Here is a 19397-nt window from a genome sequence, read left to right on the forward strand (position 1 = left end):
TTCCAATGACAGGCTCCAGGGAAGGGGAGGGCAGGTTTCTCTTTTATACCACCTCTTGTACCTTTCCCACACAACTGCTCGGAAATATTAACTAATATCCTAATTTTCAAATTTCCCCAGTTGTCCCAGAAGTAAAATTTTATTACAGTTGACTTGATTGAATCAGGACCTATACAGGGCCCACATTTGGTTGACAAATTCTCTCTCTTTTTAAAATGCCCTTTATCTGATGCAGTACCTGAGATGCTCGTCCTTTAGTGTAGAGGGCCGGGGCCTCTAGATTTGACCGACTGTGCCTCTACCTCCCTTATGCTACATGCCACTGGTGAGATCTAGAGACTCGATTAGACTCACGTTCTTTCTCACTAGTGGCGCTGTTTTTCATCACTTGGGAAGACACTGTCTCGCTGTCCCACTTTTAGTGATGTTAAGATTGTTGATTCAGTTGTTACCAGCCTCATTTATCCTTTATAAAGTTTCCATCAAGCTTCCACCTAAGATACATGCCAAAATCCATTACGGCACAGTCCTTATCTTTTTATACATGATTCAGTATTTTCAAAAGTGAAAGTGGCTCAGTCGTGTCTGACTCTTTGCGAACCCATGGACTATACAGGAATGGAATTCTCCAGGCCAGAATACTGGACTGGGTTGCCTTTCCCTTCTCCAGGGTGTCTTGCCAACCCAGGGATCAAACCCAGGTCTCCCACATTGCAGGAGCATTCTTTACCAGCTGAGCCACAAGGTAAGCCCAAGAATACTGGATAGGGTAGCCTATCCCTTCTCCACGGGATCTTCCCGACCCAGGAATCGAACCAGGGTCTCCTGCATTGCAGGTGGATTCTTTACCAACAGAGCTATCAGGGAAGCCCAGTATTTTCAAAATAGAGGCTTACATCACTTATTGTTCAGGTGTGTTTTCTTTTTTTCATAATGGCTTTTAAAAAATTACCAAAGTTTATGATTATTTTTTCAAACTAACATTTTCACCCCAAAACACTATATATAAGAAATATTTCAACTTTTTTTTTCAGGTAAACATACCAATTTTTCTATAACTGATTCAAACAATGTATGCAGGTGCTATTTCCAAGTGTTTTGAAGCACTCTTGAATTTAGCCTTTATTTTGCTCTAAAGGCATTCTGCTGCCAAATGTTATTTTTAAGTGTAACTTGAGTGTAACACAACCTTGTGCCCCCAAAAGGCTGAAGAAGTGCTGCTGAAAATGGTACATCTTTCGCCTCACATCCAGCCCTGCACCATCTCCGCTCACTCTAGTGTCACGCTGTCCACCTCTGCTTTTGTCTTGTTCGTTCTGGCCCTACCAGGGACCAAACCCGCGCCCCTTGCACTGGAAACAAGGAGTCCTAAACACTGGACCCCCAGGGAACTCTCACTGTCTTTCCCCTTTGGCAAGTACAATAACCCTGGGTTTTATTAATTATGTTCAAACTTTTTATACATTATGAGAAAATTCACTTGGTGTGCCGTTGTTAATTTTAACACATACAGATTTGTATAACCACCCCACAATCAGGATACAAAATGTTTCATTACCCTCAAAATCTCCCTTTTTGTATCTCTTTACAGTGACCCTCTTCCTATCCCTTATTCCTGGCAACCCGATCTCCTTCACTATAGTTTTGTTTTTATACAACGTAATGTAAATGGACTCATATAATACCTGAGTTTTTGTTTCACTTAGTATAATGTTTTCAGGGTTCTTCTGTATTATGTTGTTGTTTAGTCTCTGTGTCATGTCCAACTCTTTTGTCACCCCATGGACTGTAGCCCACCAGGCTCCTCTGTCCATGGTATTTCCCAGGCAAGAAAGGAAACTGGAGTGGGTTGCCATTTCCTTCTCCAGGGGATCTTCCCAACCCAGGGATCACACCTGAGTCTCCTTCACAGGCAGGTGGATTCTTTACCACTGAGCCACCAGGGAATCCCCATCTGATAGCATAGATCAGTTCTTAATTTTTTATTAAGATTTTATTTTTTTTAGAGCAGTTTTGGATTCACAGCAAAATTGAGTGGAAAGCACAGAGATTTCCCACAAACCCCTTGCCCCAGCACATGTATGGTTTCCCCCAGTAGCATTTTGTTGCATCTGATGAACCTACATTGATACATCTTCATTAGTCAAAGTGCATAGTTTACTTTACACGTGATGATGCTTAGTGTTGTCAGTTCTATGGGTTTAGACAAATGTATAAAGACATGTATCCATCATTATGGTATAGAGAGTGTTTACCATACAGAGAGTATAGAGTCTTTTCACTGCCCTAAAAACTCTGTTTTCTGTTGAGTCTTCTCCCATAGACTCCTGAAATTCCTGCCAACTACTGAACTTCCTATTCTCATCATAGTTTTGCCTGTTTCAGAATGTCATATAGTTGGAATCATACAAGATGTAGCTCTTTCAAACAGGCTTCTTTCACTTATTAACATGCATTTAAGGTTCCTCCATGTCTCTTCATAGCTTAATAGCTCATTTCTTCTTAGCAACGAATACTAAATATTCTATTGTTTGGCTCTACCAGTTTTTTATCCACTCACTCACTGAAGAACATTTTGTTTGTTTATAGGTTTGGCAGTTATGAATGGAGCTCCTACAACCACGCATGAACTTTGTGTGACCATGGACGTTGTTGCTTCTCTAGGCATTGGGCTCCTGGGTCGTACAGCTGAGCATGTGCATAACATTCCAAACCACTGCCAGCCCATTTCCCAGTGCGGCTGTGCCACTGTTGCATTCTCACAGCCCATATATGGAGGTTGCAGTAGCTTCACAACCTCTCCAGCCATTGGCATGGTTAGCGTTTTTATTTTAGCCATTCTAAGAAATATGGAGTATCTCAGCCTGGTGGGCTGCCATCTATGGGGTCGCACAGAGTTGGACATGACTGAAGCGACTTAGCAGCAGCAGCAGCACTGATATTTTAATTTGAATGTCTCTAATCTATAATTACGTTCACCACTTTTCATGCGTTTATTGGCAGTTCTTATCTTTTCTTTGTTTAAATGCCCAAATTCCTTTGCCCAGTTTTTTTTCTTTTGTGTGTCTTCTTGTGTTGTTTTTAAATTTTTTGCTCATTTTAAAATTTGATATGGTTTATTATTGTTCAGTTTTGAGAAATTTTTATAGGCTCTGGATACAAGTCCTTTGTTGACTATGTGATCTGTAAATATTTTCTTCCAATCTCTAGCTTGTCTTTTCATTTTCTTAATAGTGTTACAACCCCTGCCTTTTAATTAGTGTATGTAGGCCATTTACTTTAATGTAAATATTGGTAAGTTGACTTTAAGTTTGTGAAGTGGAAGTCGCTCAGTCGTGTCCGACTCTTTGCGATCCCATGGACCCCACAGAATTCTCTAGCCCAGAATACTGGAGTGGGTAGCCAGCCTTTCCCCTCTCCAGGGGATCTTCCCAACCCAGGGATCAAACCCAGGTCTCCTACATTGCAGGAGGATTCTTTACCAGCAGAGCCACAAGGGAAGCCCAGGAATACTAGAGTGGGGAGCCTATCCCTTCTCCAGGCTGATCTTTCCCAGGAATCAAACTGGGGTCTCCTGCATTGCAGGTGGATTCTTAACCAACTGAGCTATCAGGGAAGCCGACTTTAACACTTTATTATTTGTTTTCTGTTTGTTTCCTGATTTTGACTCCTCTCTTTCTCCTCGCATCTCTCATTTCTTTAGTGCTGGGTCTCCCCCATGCTTTCTAGTTTCTCTTTCTGAGACTCCAATTAAATATATATTTAACACATTCTTTCAGATTCCTTCCTGTTTCCTAAACTCATTTTCTTTTTGTCTCCCTGTGATGTATTTTGGTAATTTCTTCATCTGTCTCTGAATTCATTAATTGCCTCTTCATCTGTGTCTAATACATTAATTTTAATAAATTAATAAAAATTAAATTAAATATATATTTAATTGGAGTCTCAGAGAAACTAGAAAGAATGGGGAGAGAAATCTACCTGCTCATTCTTGAATACTGCTCATTCTTGATAGCCCACTTGCTCTTTCATTTTTCAATCCTCATTTCTTAAATCATATTACACATACTTCTGTGTTATTTTTAAAGTCACTCAGTGGTGCCTGACTTTGTGACCTCATGGACTGTAGCCCACCAGTCTCCTCTGTCCATGCGATTTGATCCCTGGCCAGGGAATGAGATTTGACATGCCACAACTAAGAAAGATCTTGCATGCCTCAACTAAGACTTGGGTGCGCTCAGATAAAAAAGTAAATATTTTTTTTAAAAAGAACTCAGCAAAGATGACAGAGCTGTAGGGACAGTTGCCATCCACAGGCCCTGTCCCCTCACACCTCTAAGCCCCAGTCTCCTGCAGATTCTGACCCTGGAATCGCCAATCCCCCAAGCTGGGCCTGAGCTAAGCCTGAGTGCTACCTTACAGAATTTGAATAATTCAGGTCCCAGTGACCTGAGGTGTCAGTTTCAGTTGCTCTGTTCCCATGGACACCGGTGTCCCAACTCTGTAATTAAGCTAATGAAAGGAAAAGGGGGCCCGGCCTGCTGTCCTGTGCCTCGGAGGGACAGAGTCCCGGCCCCGGTACTGCTGAGAATGCACCAGGCTCACCCAGCGTCAGGTGAGGGGAAGGCCTTAAGGAAGTCCAGGGGGCTGAAACAGAGGCAGGAGAAAAGAAGAGAAAGTGGAAAGAGGAAGACCAGGGTCAGGGCGGCAGAGACCAAGAAAGAGTTACAGAGGGACGGAGAGCAAGACATAGACGGTTTAGGGGGCAGAGAACAGGGCAGAGGCCAGGAGAGGCAGAGGCCAGCAGAGAAGGAGAAACAGCAGACGCCGAGGCCTAAGTACTTAAATTCCAGGGCCGGTACAATAGGAGGGTGAGGTAGCTGGAAGGGCCGCAGGGCTCCCTGGAGGCTAACAGAGATCCCGGTCTTCTTTCTGACTTCCAGGGATTGTCCATGCCACGCTTGCCAGGAGGGCCTGGCGCTGCCACAGGTCAAGCCAGGAGGCTCACTCCCAGAGATCTGCCCCTCCTCTGGCTGTGGCAAGGCCATGGGCCCCGGGAGCCACCACCTCAGCCTCGGCCTCTCTGTCTCCAGCCTGGGCCTTCTGCTCCTGCTCCCACTCCTGCCAGGTATGAAGCTCAGTAGACCGGTCCTGGCTTCTCTGGGCATTGCTGTTCTTCCCATCCTCCCCAAATCTCTCTCCACGCGCTCTCTCTTCATTCCTGTGCTGGGAAAATGCTCCATTTGGCGAGTCTGGAAGAGTGGGAGCTGAAGAAGGCAAGATGGGGCTTGCCTAGCTGGGGTGGGAGCAGTTGAGGGGGGCGCTCCCAGGGATAGGGAGGGAAAAGCCAGGCAGACCAGATCGTGAAGGATGAGTTGGGGCTTTATCTAGCAGGCCCGGGGAGCCATGGCTCAGAGAGTAAACAATCTGCCTGCAATGCAGGAGACCCAGGTTCCAGCCCTGGGTTGTGAAGACAGATCCCCTGGAGAAGGGAATGGCAACCCACTCCAGTATTCTTGCCTGGAGAATCCCATAGACAGAGGAGCCTGGCAGGCTAAAAAGTTCACAGGGTCGCAAAGAGTTGGACACGACTGAGCAACTAACACTTTCACTTTCTTTCAAGCGGCTACTGATCTAGCTGAATTTGTCTCTTTAAAAGCTTGATATCTCAGGAGCTTCCCTAGTGGTCCAGTGGTTAAGACAGCGCTTCCAATGCAGGGGCCATGGGTTTGATCCCTGGTCGGGAACTAACATTCCCCCATGCTATGTGGCCCCTGGGACTCTTGTGGTCTAATGGGGCCCCTCCAGCATCTGTGGCCGGGCAAGCAGAATCCAGGTTCTTAGGAAGGGGCAGGTGGAGAAGAAACCCACCTGCCTTGTTTCGGAAGACAGTAACTATTCACACTACAACCTCATTGCATCTGTCCCCGGAGGCAGGCAGGGAAGAACTAGAGACGGAGAGCAGGGACAGTTAGACAGCTGTGAGACAGAGAAGGCTCTGACAGGGCCTCAGTCTGGTGGAGAGTAGAGGGTGTGAGCCGAGGCCCCTGCTCCGCAGCCTCCGTGGACACCCCTTCTTACTGGTCCTCCAGAGTGCTTGGGAGCCGAGGGCAGGCTGGCACACAAGCTGTTCCGAGACCTCTTTGCCAACTACACCAGTGCCCTGAGACCTGTGGCAGACACAGATCAGGCCCTGAATGTAACCCTGGAGGTGACACTCTCCCAGATCATCGATATGGTGCGTTGCTCTACAACCACAGGGTGTGCTGTAAGGGTGGGAGGAGGAAGGAACGGGGGACGAGGAACTGCCCCAGCGGTTCAGTGGTTAAAACTCCAAGCTTCCACTGCAGCAGAGCGTGGATTCTGTGTCTGGTCAGAAAACTAAGATCCTGCATGCTGCGTGGTGAGGTTAGAAAAAAAAAAGGAATGGGGGGTGGGAGACTAGGATTGCTCTCCAAACAATTCTTTCCTGGAAACATTAATATAACAGCTACCAAGTGCTGCCTATTAACCACTGGGTATCCACAATGTGCCCAATACTTGCACACTCGAGTTCCTGACTAGCATGTAACGGCTGATGAAACTCAGGCCCAAAGGAGAAGGGCCTGCCAAGGTCACACAGCAAGACTGTGGGGACTGGACTGTGTGGGCAAGTCAGGTCTGGGGGTGCTGACCAGAGCGCTACAGTTGAGTGTGCACACACAAAGGAGGGTATGCACACACATGTGTCCACATCTATGCCTGCCCTCTGCCCCCAATTAGGATGAGCGGAATCAGGTGCTGACCCTGTACCTGTGGATCCGACAGGAGTGGACAGACGCCTACCTACGATGGGACCCTGACACCTATGGTGGTCTGGATGCCATCCGCATCCCCAGCAGTCTCGTGTGGAGGCCGGACATCGTACTCTATAACAAGTACTGCCTGCCTGGGTCCCTCCCCTCCACCCAAGAGATGCCCTTGGCTCTGAGGATGCACTTATTTCCCCATCCCCCATACCAAACCTGACTCTAGGGTGCCCAGTAAGCCTTGCCCTGGGAGCCTTCGAAACTGCCAGGAAGGTGTCGGCAGTGGTGGCTATGTGCTGCAGTAGGGCTTCCTGACACCACAGCTCATGGCAACGACCTACTGGAGGGACCTCACAGTCCCTTGATAGCAACCCCAAGCCAACCCAGGCTGAATGTCTCCCAGGAACCCTCTGTGTGGTTCAGGACTAGTTCTATATCCCTCGCAGCCAGGGTTCTGGGGCAAACGTACCTCTGTATCTCACATTTCACCCTTCCGGGCCTGAGTCCGTACATTTTCCCCAGGGCCCCTCCAGGCACTTTGTAGATGGCACCCAAGAAAACTTACCGTGCACCCCACGTCCCCTTTAGGGCTAGACCTGTCTCGTTCTGGGCCCTGCAGGCCCTGGCCCCATTAGGCCTCCAAAGACACACAGGGCCCTCTGTGAGTCCCCCACAGGGTTGGAGTGGCACCCCCTCCAAGGGTCAGCCCCGACATCCAACCCCGCGGCGCCCCGGGGAGCCCCCAACCCCAACCCTTGCCCTCAGGGCGGACGCGCAGGCCCCAGCCTCGGCCAGCACCAACGTGGTCCTGCGGCACGACGGCGCTGTGCGCTGGGACGCGCCGGCCATCACGCGCAGCTCCTGCCGCGTGGACGTGTCTGCCTTCCCGTTCGACGCGCAGCGCTGTGGCCTGACCTTCGGCTCGTGGACACACGGCGGGCACCAGCTGGACGTTCGGCCGCGAGGCGCCGCCGCCAGCCTGGCCGACTTCGTGGAGAACGTGGAGTGGTACGTGCTGGGCATGCCAGCCCGGCGGCGCGTGCTCACCTATGGCTGCTGCTCCGAGCCCTACCCGGACGTGACCTTCACACTGCTGCTGCGCCGCCGCGCCGCCGCCTACGTGTGCAACCTGCTGCTGCCCTGCGTGCTCATCTCGCTGCTGGCGCCGCTGGCCTTCCACCTGCCCGCGGACTCGGGCGAGAAGGTGTCGCTGGGCGTCACCGTGCTGCTGGCGCTCACCGTCTTCCAGCTGATCCTGGCCGAGAGCATGCCACCGGCAGAGAGCGTGCCGCTCATCGGTGGGCTCCGAGGGCCCCAGGGTGGCCAGGGAGGGGCTTGCGGGGAGGTTCTCCCCCACCCCGGGGGCTGGCGCGGGAGGCCCTCTGCAGGTGCGGGGGCCGTAGCCAGACTGGCCTGGGTCAACCGAGGGCCCCCGCTGAGCATCTTGGTGGTCCTGCGTCGTTCGGAGATGGAGGGGGAAGAGATAGGCCCCTTCCAGCGAAAATAGCCCTCCTCTCACTTGTAGGGGAGGAGGAAGGAGTTGGTCATTTTGGTTTTTTAATTTTATTTATTTATGTCTGTGCTGGGTCTTCACTGGTGCATGAGGGCTTTCTCTAGTTGTGGAGAGTGGAGGCCCCTCTTTGTTGTGGGCCTGGAGCACGCAGATTTCAGTAGTTGTGGCACACAGGCTTAGTTGCTCGGCAGAATGTGGAATCTTCCTGGACCAGGGATGGAACCCCTGTCCTCTTCATTGGTGGGTGGATTCTTATCCATTTGTGCCACCTGGGAAGTCCAGGAGTTGGTCTTTACTCAAGGACTTGTTGGAGGATGATCCACATTCCCCAGTATTAGAATAATAGGCAAAACGTCTGAAGTACTCACTGCAAGCCAGGCATGCTCTTGAACGCTTGACATTTATTAACTCCAGGGAGCAGCACCACAGACCTGTGTGCATGCATGCTAAGTCACTTCAGTCGTGTCCGACTCTGTGTGACTGTAGCCTGCCAGACTCCTCTCTCCATGAGACTCTCCAAGCAAGAATACTGGAGTGGGTTGCCATGGCATCCTCCTGGAAATCTTCCCAACCTGGGATCGAACTGGAGTCTCTTATGTCTCCAGCATTGGCAGGGGGTTCTTTACCACTAGCGCTACCTGGGAATCCACCAGGAAGGTTCCATTGTAACTTGCCCAGGTCATGGTGGTTCTGTTTAAGAGTGTGACTTTCAGGGGACTGTGGGTGAGTCCAGGCTTTAGCAGTGAGGGCGTTAACCAGGGAGCAGGAAGCTGCTGAGAACCGGATGTGGGGATGTGGGAGAGGAGATGTTGGCCCTTCCCTCCTTCCCACTTTCTTCCGCTTTGCGTTGAGGGTCCTGAGAGCCTGGTGGGGGATGAGCTCATTCCTCCTCGTGTTCAGCTGCTGGGGAGCTCTGGCGCCTGAGCTCTTGTCTGGGGCCTCAGCTCCGTTTCTCTCTTTTGCAGGAAAGTACTACATGGCCACCATGACCATGGTCACCTTCTCCACGGCGCTCACCATCCTGATCATGAACCTGCATTACTGTGGCCCCAGTGCCCGCCCGGTGCCAGCCTGGGCTCGGGCCCTCCTGCTCGGACGCCTGGCACGGGGCCTGTGTGTGCGGGAACGAGGGGAGCCCTGTGGGCAGTCTAGACCACCTGAGTCCCCACACAGTCCCCAGCCTCCTGACAGAGGCACTGGCCCCCCAGCAGGTCCCTGCCATGAGCCCCGGTGTCTGTGCCGTCAGGAAGCCCTACTGCGTCACGTGGCCACCATCGCCAACGCCTTCCACAGCCACCGGGCTGCTCAGCGCCGCCATGAGGACTGGAAGCGCCTGGCCCGGGTCATGGACCGTTTCTTCCTGGGCATCTTCTTCTCCATGGCTCTGGTCATGAGCCTTCTGGTGCTGGTGCGGGCCCTGTGAGTCCCGGGGGTCTGCTGCAGCCACAGCAGCTCCAGATGGGGATGGATCACCCAGGCCAGGTGGTGGTCGACCCTCAGGCCACCCAGCGTCTCTCCACTGGGCCTAGGAGCCTGGGACATCCTCTCTTCAGCGCTACTCACTTCACGGGCCAGGAATATTCATCATCTCCATACTCTAACCTCTAAGGGAAATCAGAGCTTGCTGCTCCCCTGATTCCTGCAGACGAGGAACTCTGAGAAGGGTCAAGATCGAAGTGCAGTTTGGGAGGGACAGAACTGGACTTCAGTGCTGAGTTTAGGTACTTTGAGTGGGGAGCGTGCAGGCATGACACCACTGCCCATTTCCTGTCTTTTCTTCCTTCCTCTGTGGCTACTGTTACAGAGACTTGGTCTAGCCTGACCCTGTCTAGGGGCTGAGAAAAGGTGACTGGGGATTCAGGGTTCCTGGTCCACTCTCCACAGCAGGAGGCCACATAAGGACTTGGACCCAAAGCTCCAACTCATAATAAAGTAATGTGTGCCTTGCATCTCCTCCGTGACCTGTCTCACCCTTAGGCTCTTGGTGGTGCAAGTTGGAAATCTAGCCTCTTAGGGACCTGAGGACCCATGAATCGGAGTGGAAATTACATCTTTGCTGATAAGAAAATGATTGGCACTTGATTGAGATCCCTAAAGGTCTCTCTGCTGTTTCCCTGCTCTCTCCTGTCTGGATTTAGGTTCAGTCCGTCCATGTTCTCACTGTGTGAGCGTCACACAGTGGCATCCAGAGAGCTTGACGGTGCCCAAGGTGGGGGCAGGACAAAGACCAGCCATTTACAAGGTGTTTGATTCTTTCTGACTTCCACGTGTTTTCTGGTACTACCTGTGTACCTTGGACGCAGTCCCTGCCCTCAGAAGCTCATAGTTGGAGATGGGAGACCAGAGGCAGTGCCCCTAACCTAGCAAGGAGGAGAGGTCAGAGAAGGCTTCCTGCAAGAGCGAAGAGCTGTCCAGGTGCACATGGGAGGCATTTGAGTAACATCAGTGAATACCACGGCCAAGTACTTCTCTCCCCAGCTACTATAATCTATCTCCAGGTGAGTGATTACCTGTCCTGCAGTCCCCCCACCTCTCTTCAGCATCTGACTCCTAGACCCCTGAGAGAGGCTCAGTCCCCACATTTTCTTCTTCCTGCTATCAGGCCCGGCAACCACCAGAGAAGGTCCCAGAGTTTCCTGCAGATGGAGTTACCCCAGATCTTGGCCATACTCAGAGCACGCGTGTGGCTGACATCCTCATGTTGGGCAGAGGCTACAGGCAGAGCTGTTCAGTGGCTCATGGATTAGAGGAGGCCCGGATGCTCTGGAAAGACTTCCCCAACAAGGAACCAGAGCAGCAGTAGAAGGGACCAGACTGCAGAAAGAGGGCTCTGACCCACGGCTGCAGGGAAAACAGAGGCAGAGAGATTCAGGGACAAAGTGAGGAAGACTTTGGGGAGAAAGGTAGACAGAGATGAAGAGATAAGGAGAGTCCCAGTTCTCTTCCCAGAGTTCATTAAGTTGATGCCCCAGCCTCCTGTTGACACAACTGAGGCACTGCAGGGTGGGATGAAGTGGGGTAGAGATCTGAGTGAAATCTGGTGATGCTGATCTTTGCTCCTCTGCCCAGACTCTGGTGGAAGAGGCACTGGTGGAGAGGAGTTGAGGATGGGGAGGGGGAATCCTAAACTTTCTCAGTGCCTGAAATGACATTATCAGAACTCAAGCCGGGTTGGAAGCTGGAGACTTGGCTGGTCTTGACTCTGCCACAGATGACTCTGTCATCTGGAGCAAGTCACTTCTGTCTCTGGGCCTCACTTTATTATGTAACAAGGGCAGTGTTTCCTGTCCCGCCTCCTTCCAGTTGAATATTGCGCAGTAAGAATAACGTGAGGCGGGGGCCAGCCTGGTGTGGTGGTTCAGAGTTGGGGTCCAGGGCCAGTCTGTCTGGGCCCCATCCCTTGCTAGGTCTGTGTATGGGGCCGCTTGCTTCACCTCTCTGTGCCTCTCTCATCCGTGGAACAGGGGTGATGACAGTATCTGCGCCATCGGGTCGCAATGAGGACTCATGTGCCCAGAACCCTGAGTGGTATTGTGTCATGAGAAGGGTGGGAGCAAAGTGGAGGCTGACGCTCCTTCCTGCCCACTGTTCTGAAAGCCTTGAGGGAGAAGGCAGGACCCCAGGGTGAGGAGCAGCTGTGATTTCTTCCCTGGGAATAACCCTGTTCCCACCTGGAGAGGTGATGCCTCAGGCAAGCCCTGGCCCAGCAAGTGTTAGAGAAGAGTCGAGTCATGGCCGCAGAGAATCGGGGACCTTCTAGTCCAATATGCTTATGATACAGATAGGGAAACTGAGGTTCAGAGAGGAAGAATTGGTCACAGAGTTGGGGCAGAGCCTGGGTTAAAGCCCAGGCCTCCAGCACCCATGACCTGACCTTGACCTTGGGAGGCAGTCTGAGGGAGTTCTGAGCACAGTTATAGACAGAGGGCTCCCCAGCGGAAGCAGGAGAAGGCCTGGGGAGGCCTTTGTGGCCCTTCCCACTGTCACCTCAGGGCAGCCTGGAGCTCCCTGGAGTCTGATCAGTGACCTCCTGTGAAGGAGGGGCCGGCCCCAGGCCTGGGTGGAGGGGAGCAGGTGTGTCAGCTCGCCCCCTACCACCCACATACACACCCTGTGGGAAAGGTTAGCAACCCCCACAGGTGTCTGCTTAAGAAAGTCTAATTTTTTTTTTTTTAATTAAAAGAGGGTTGTTTTTCATTTAAGGGGGATGTTCACCCAGGAGAGGGTCCCAGACCCAGAGCAGTCAGCTCATCTCTGAACAGAGTCCTGCCGATGCCTGCAGCCCTTACCTGAGTTATCCAGACGGCAGCGCTGAGACTTGCACTGCTTGTCTGCAGGAAGGAAACAGCAAAGAATCAAAGGCTCCATAGACCTCAGGACACAAAGGGACCCCAGAGAACCTTCCTGACTAGCTCTCGGAGAAACTGGTGCCTTTTCCCCTCATTCTGCTTCCTTACAGTGGGACCACCCTTGCCTGGGTTTGACTAGACTCACGAGCAGCAGGGCCAGGAAGGCCCCGGTCCTCAAAGCCAGGGTGATCTGGGCTCTCCTTCTCCTCCCTTGGCCTGTAACTTTGCCTCCAGGCCGCACCCACCGCTCCTCTCCCCTGTCTTGTCCCAGACAAGGAGGAGCTAGTTTATGTTCTTTGCCAGTCTTTGTCACCTTCCATCGACATGTGTGCTCATGATGCTGTCCAGGGTGGGATCTGAAGCCACAATGGACCTACTCCCACTTGAGAAGTGGTTGGTGGATCCAGCCAACAGCCTGCCTGGCATTCCTCAGCCAGGACCAGCAGCCCACAGCCCCTTCTGACTAAGGACCTGGGCCCATCCTCATGATTACTCCTCTGCCTGGTCCTGGGATGGTGGAGAGGAAAATACCCGAGAACCCAAACTGCCAGAACCCAAACTGGAACTTAGGGGGATGGCACCCAAATGCTGTCTCACCACCTCACTGTCAACTTGACCCAGTACAAGCACAGCCCAGGGTTTCTGCTCAGTCAAAAAAACACAGTCCTCTCGGAAACCATGGTGGGGGCCCACACTCATTTCTGGCAACAGCTTCCATCTGGGAGAGAAGCCTGATCAAGTCTGTTTGGCCCTCACGTGGCCAAAAACACCTGTGCTGGTCAGAAAACCCTCTTCCGTCTCCCAGCAGGCAAGTGGCCAGCTCTGGCTTAGACTGTGGGTGTGGCCCCTGAAAATGGGACGGGGAAGCCCACCTTGTGCACAGCTGCTGGCTGGCACGTGCCCTGCTCACCTTTGATGTACTCGCAGTTGTATGTGCTGCGCTTGCCCCGGCCCGGAGGAAGATGCGGGAGGGGCCCTGGGCTGGCCTGCTGGCGTTGATCACCTGGAAGGTCTCAAAGGGAGGGATCAGCACTTCCTCCTCCCCAGGGAAGAAGGAGTAGCCCTTGATTGGGGCCCCAAGGCAGGTCCAGATGCCAAAGAAGGTGTCTTCCCCAAAGTGCTGGGCCGCAGCATTCTGCAGGGATGCGGAGGCAAAGCCCCCCAGCCTGACGGTGGCCCCAGGCCCCGCCGGCCGGAAGCGCAGGCCCTGCACCCCTCGGAACACCTGGTGGCACTGGGGTGGACGCTGGCCACTGCTCAGCAGCTGCAGGGCTTCGGTCAGCAGGAAGTGGAGTGTCTTGAAGGAGAAGTGCTGGAGGTAGTGGGCCCGGGAGCGACCCGCCTCACGCACAGCCGCGTTGAATTCTTTGTGCAAGGGGCTGTTGGCCGTGTAAGCCAGGAGGGCCACCCCGAGCTCTTCTCGGAAGCCCAGGGGGGCTCGCACACGGGTAGGGCTGACGCCCCACTCGGGCCCCCAGGCCTGGCGCTCCCGCCACTGGCTGCTTGCCTGCGCCCAGCCATCAGCGTACACTTTGTTGGCCTGGAACTCTGTGCGGTTGAGTTCCGGGAGAGCAGCCGCCATGGCTGCGGCACAGCCAGCATACTGGTCACCAAAGGAGGCCAGGGCCATGTCTAGGGGCATTTCTCGAGAGAGGAGGTCTCGTCGTATGACGGGGTGGCTCTGGGCCTGCGAGAGGGGGAGCAGCAAGGATTGAGAGGGTAGGCCCCAGGAGAACAGGAGCCCTGCTATCCAGCTCCCCTCCTCCACTGAGCTGAGAGAGATGAAGGGCCCCAAACACACTTGGAGGGGAAGTGACGTGAAAGTCACTAGTCATGTCCACCTCTTTGCAACCCCCTGGAGTGTACTGTCCAAGGACTTCTCCAGGCCAGAATACTCGAGGGGGTAGCCTTTGCCTTCTCCAGGCGATCTTTCGAACCCAGGTCTCCCACATTGTAGGCAGATTGTTTACCAGCTGAGCCACAAGGGAAGCCTGGAGGGAAAGGGGATTGGGAACTACCAGCAATAGATGCCCTGAGACTGGGCTCCAGGGCTGTCCCCTCACTGAGCCATCCCCAAGGAAGCATGCAGCAGGGTTCAGAAGGCAGCAGCTGGGGGATGGGGACAGCAGGGGATGACCATACCTGAAGTGCTTCCATGAGGCCCATGGACACAAGCAGCAGAGACATCATGGCAGGGCTCTGCATGTTGGAGATGACCCTGCTCAAGTCACTCTCTGGGCCTCAGTTTCCTCACCTGGAAAAAGAGAATCTGCACAGTTCAGTAAGGAGGGATTGGAACTTCCTGGTGGTCCAGTGGCTAAGACTCCACTCTCCCAATGTAGGGGGCCCTGGCTTGATCCCTGGTCAGGGAACTAGATCCTACCTGCTGCAACTGAGAGTTCACGTGCTGCAACTAGAAAGATCCCACGGGCCACAGTGAAGGTGGAGGACCCTGTGTGCCACGAGTAAGACCAGCGTGGCCTAAATGCATAAACCAACAAACAGAACAACATGGATTGATACCTGGTCTGGGTCACTTACACTGCTTGGCACAGGGTCACAGCATAGAAATGGAGGCTCAGAAGAGAGAGAGGCCCCTTCTTGCTGGAAGGAACATAGGAGACTTCCTGGAGGAGGAACATGTGACTAGGATCTTACGGGATAAAGAGGAGAATAAGGCTTAAGTCAATGGAGGTGGGAGAGAAAAGACTGGAGTCTGGAGAGGGAAAGATGGTAGGGGCAGCAGGAATGGGAACAGGAAAGGTACTGGAGGTAGGAACTCTCACGATGTAAAGAGTGAAAGACACTTTCCTAATGTGGCAGGTGCAGGGTAGGAATGTTGGAAAGCTTGGGGTCAGTCCTGAAGGAGCTTGAGTCCCACAGTGAGAGGTCCGGGCTTCCCCTCATGGGGACCTGAGGCTGGAACAGGGCAGATCCAGGAGTGGTCAGCTGGTGAGGCCACAGCAGAACCTCAGGGACAGGCTCAGAGCAGGGCTCCAGGAAGGTGTTCCAGCTTTGGGTCAAGATTGGAACAGTTTCCAAGTTGGTGGTGCTTCTTTATTTCTGTTTATTACCAAGTAACGCATGCTCATTGTATATGAATGAATCACAATGCCCAAGGCCCCCATTTCTTCTTCTCCCTCCACGTCCCCTTTGCACTATTACCCAGGCCTGCTGTTTTCCTGGTAATGGGACCCTTCACGACCTTTTTTTGATGTACATACAAATAATATAATATTTAAGTATTATACACACATAGTTTTCTGAGTGCAGCCTAGTTTTGGTTTTCTTACTGTCACTTTTTCAAAAAGAAAAGGAAACATGCTTACACATGCAGGTTCTACCACATTTTCAAAGGAAACAATGTACCATAAATTTCCTTCCATGTCATATATCATATCTACCTTGTTCGTTATAATGGCAGCATGGGATTTCATAGTAGAGTTACTCCATAATTTATCTAACCATTTCCTTATTGAGGGGCACTTAGTGTTTTTTCCTCAGTCTTTGATATTACACATGATATTGCAGTGAACAGGTGTGTGTATAAATCCTTATCTACCTGTCTGCATGTTTTTAAAGGAAAGATAGCAAGGTGATATTTAAAGGATCTGAATAGTGTTCCTTTAGATAGCCACTGCCAAGTTGCCATCCCAAATGTCCCTCTTCACCTCCCACCAACAGTGGACAAAAGTGCCCTTTTCTCCAAGTCTTTGCCAACACTGGCCAATATGAATCTCTTAATTTCCATTTAATTGGTGGGTGCAAATGGTATCTATCTAATTTACCTCTTGGCTCACTAACAGGATGAATCACAAGCCGTGAGGTATGGAAAAATAAATAAATAAAAAATGTTATGATTCATTGTGCTAGTGAGCCGAGAGGTAAATTCCCCAACTTGGGATGGAACCCCGGGCCCTCAGCAGTGAAACTGCAGTGTCCTAACACTGGACTGCCAGGGAACCCCCATAGCTTTCTTTTTTAATATTATTAAGTTTTAAGTTTCAAAAAGGTAGTACATTTTCATTTTTCATAGTTTATAGTCCACAAGGCATGCAGTGAAATGTCCTTCTCTCTGATTCCTCAACCCCATCCCCTCTCCCCAGAGGCACTAGTGTTCCCATTTCCCATCATCCTGGCAGAGATACTCCAGGCGCATATCAGCAGATGCTTAGGTATTTCTGTTTTCCCTCTTTTATCCAAACCATAATATAGTGAGTAGTTTTTTATCTTTGGAGAGCTGATGAAAACGGAAAGTTCTCAGAAGATAGATCTGTGTGCCTTCACACAGACCTTACACAACTCTCAGGGTGGATGCACACCCTCCCTAGTCTTGCTTAGGTGAACCATCCCTGCTTCCTGATCCCCTCTTGGTGGGGCCTAAGTTTTGACAGATCAATGACCCTAGGACACGGGAATGTTCTGTGGCTATAATTTTATGTTTCCTAATCTAAGATCGTATCACTGCCAATTCACAGTTTAAATTGAGGTGTGAGCCTCTCTGGGCAAGGGAGTTAACAGCACATTTTCATCAAATTGAACATGTTCCAAACTGAACTCCTTATCTTCCCTCCCTCAAAACCTGCTTATTCATTCAACAAAATTCTTTTCAAAACAGTAGTAACTTAATTGATTAGTTTCTGTTTGGCTGTGCTGGGTCTCCATTGCTGCACAGGCTCTTCTCTCCTCGCGGCGAGCGGGGATGCTCCCGACTTACAGGATGCAGGCTTCTCACTGCAGTGTCTTTCCTCGTGGAGCGCGGGCTCTGGGGCACCAGGGCTTCAGTAGTGGCCGTACCCAGCCTCCAGAGCGCAGGGTCAGTACTTGTGCTGCACGGGCTTAGTTGCCTTGTGCACCATACGATCAGGGATCCAGGATCTTCCCAGATCAGGGATCAAACCCATATCTTCTGCATTGGCAGGTGGATCCTATACCACTGAGCCACCAAGGAAGCCTCTCAACAGAAAATTCTTGAGCATCCTGTAATGCGCCAGGAGCTGAGAATAAAACTGTGATTACAAAACAAAAACAAAACCCATATCCCTGCTTCTGGAAACTCTTTTGAGGTGGAGATGCAGCTGGAGTGAGGAATTTCAAGTAGCGTGTGATGTATGTTACAAGAAGCCAAAGAGCCTGAGGAAGACACATTTGCAGCAGGAGTGGGTTTAAATGCTGGGCTGTCTAGAGGAGACACGGAGAAGATAGAATTGAAAATGGCATCACATGGGGACTAGAGCCTGAGATACGGCTCCCTAGTTCCAGGATAGAATGTGAATGGGCAGAGTATATAGCAGCAAAAAGCTGCTTGAACTCTTGTGTTCTTTTGGAATCCACCAAAGGAACCTGAACTTCTATAATAGATCCTCTTCTTATGAAAATTCCAGTCCATGGGTTCACTGGGGGCTTTCCTAACTCTGTACTCTCATGAGGGGAACATTAGACCCCCAAACTGGTACTCTAATGCCCTGGTCGTTGTGATTGGTTCACATTTGGACACACAACCTAAGTGAGACACTCAGAGTCCTTCCTGGGATTTGATATTCTTAATAATAGGTGGATTTAACATAAAAGAGTATGCCTGCCACTGCTGATTCATAGTATTGCCTCAGCTCATCTTCAGGTTGAAACACATGTTGCTAAGTCACTTCAGTCGTGTCCCACTCTGTGCGACCCCAGAGTTGGCAGCCCACCAGGCTCCCCCGTCCCTGGGATTCTCCAGGCAAGAACACTGGAGTGGTTTGCCATTTCCTTCTCCAATGCATGAAAGTGAAAAGTGAAAGAAGTCGCCCAGTTGTGTCCAACTCCTAGCGACCCCATGGACTGCAGCCTACCAGGCTCCTCCGTCCATGGGCTTTGCCAGGCAAGAGTACTGGAGTGGGTGCCATCACCTTCTCCCTGAAACACGTGAGCAATGAACAATTCTCAAGCGTCTGGCAGTTCCCCACCCCTAGCGCTCCATATATTCCTGTGTCCAAGCCTTTCTGCACCACCCTGGGAGCTTGCTCAGGGCAGCCCCAAAGTGCAGGAGATGTCATGTTCCCAGGAACAACTCTCGCCCAGTGAGGGTGGAAGGTCAGATTCCCTAGCCCACAGAGGGTCCCCAGGGAGACACAGCTGACCACAGTGGCCACACACTGTTCGCAAGGGCGCTCGTCTCTCTTCTCTGTCTCACTTTGCCACTCCTGTATTTGTAGTTCCTGAGACCACCTTACAAATAAGATCACTACACCCAAGTCCTTGCCTCTAGGTCTGCTTTGCAGGGAACCCAAACCAGAGAGAAGGCCTTCTTTTGGGGTCAGAGACCATCAGAACATAGCCCAGAACTGTTCCTCCAGCCTGGGCCCCAGAGGAGCAGATGTGGGCCCAGCCCGCAACAAGGAGGCAGCCAGCTGAGGCAGGCTGGCAGCCTGAGGCAGAGCTGCCCATCCAAGCTCACTTTAGCCCATCTACAGTCAACCTGAAGGCCCAGGAGCATGAGAATAAATGTTTGAGAATAAATGCCACTGAGATTTTGTGGCCCACAGCAAAATGTTCATGCAGCGAAAACAGGAAGCCAACTGCATCTCTCACTGCCTCTCCATTGCCCTGTCTCTGTCCTTCAGAAACACAGAAATCAAAGATTTCAGAGGCTTAGAATAGGGAAAGAGAATTGTGAAGTCAGACTGAGGACGCTGAATCATGTGGCCTAAGGTATCGGTAGTGAGAGTGGACCCTACCTCACTATGTAGAATTTACTGGACATGGTAT

General features: G+C 51.5%; 2 protein-coding genes across 2 annotated transcripts; one reads left to right on the forward strand and one right to left on the reverse strand.

The window, feature by feature from the left end:
- The first annotated feature begins 1976 nt into the window (after window positions 1–1976).
- Window positions 1977–10452, forward strand: LOC114118428 (neuronal acetylcholine receptor subunit alpha-10). Its single transcript, XM_060399401.1, has 4 exons — window positions 1977–5128; window positions 6093–6238; window positions 6763–8086; window positions 9267–10452. The coding sequence occupies exons 3-4, from the start codon at window positions 7333–7335 to the stop codon at window positions 9722–9724; spliced, it is 1212 nt and encodes a 403-aa protein (XP_060255384.1). The 5' UTR covers window positions 1977–5128; window positions 6093–6238; window positions 6763–7332; the 3' UTR covers window positions 9725–10452.
- On the reverse strand, window positions 10420–15280 carry LOC114118523 (GPI-linked NAD(P)(+)--arginine ADP-ribosyltransferase 1-like). Its single transcript, XM_042233157.2, is given in 6 exon segments — window positions 10420–11142; window positions 12591–12632; window positions 13561–13599; window positions 13602–14337; window positions 14793–14904; window positions 15192–15280. Coding segments are annotated over 5 exon segments (978 nt in total). The 5' UTR covers window positions 14856–14904; window positions 15192–15280; the 3' UTR covers window positions 10420–11044.
- Window positions 15281–19397: the final 4117 nt, after the last annotated feature.

The sequence above is a fragment of the Ovis aries genome, chromosome 15, assembly GCF_016772045.2.
Source record: "Ovis aries strain OAR_USU_Benz2616 breed Rambouillet chromosome 15, ARS-UI_Ramb_v3.0, whole genome shotgun sequence".
Taxonomy (NCBI): Eukaryota; Metazoa; Chordata; class Mammalia; order Artiodactyla; family Bovidae; genus Ovis; species Ovis aries.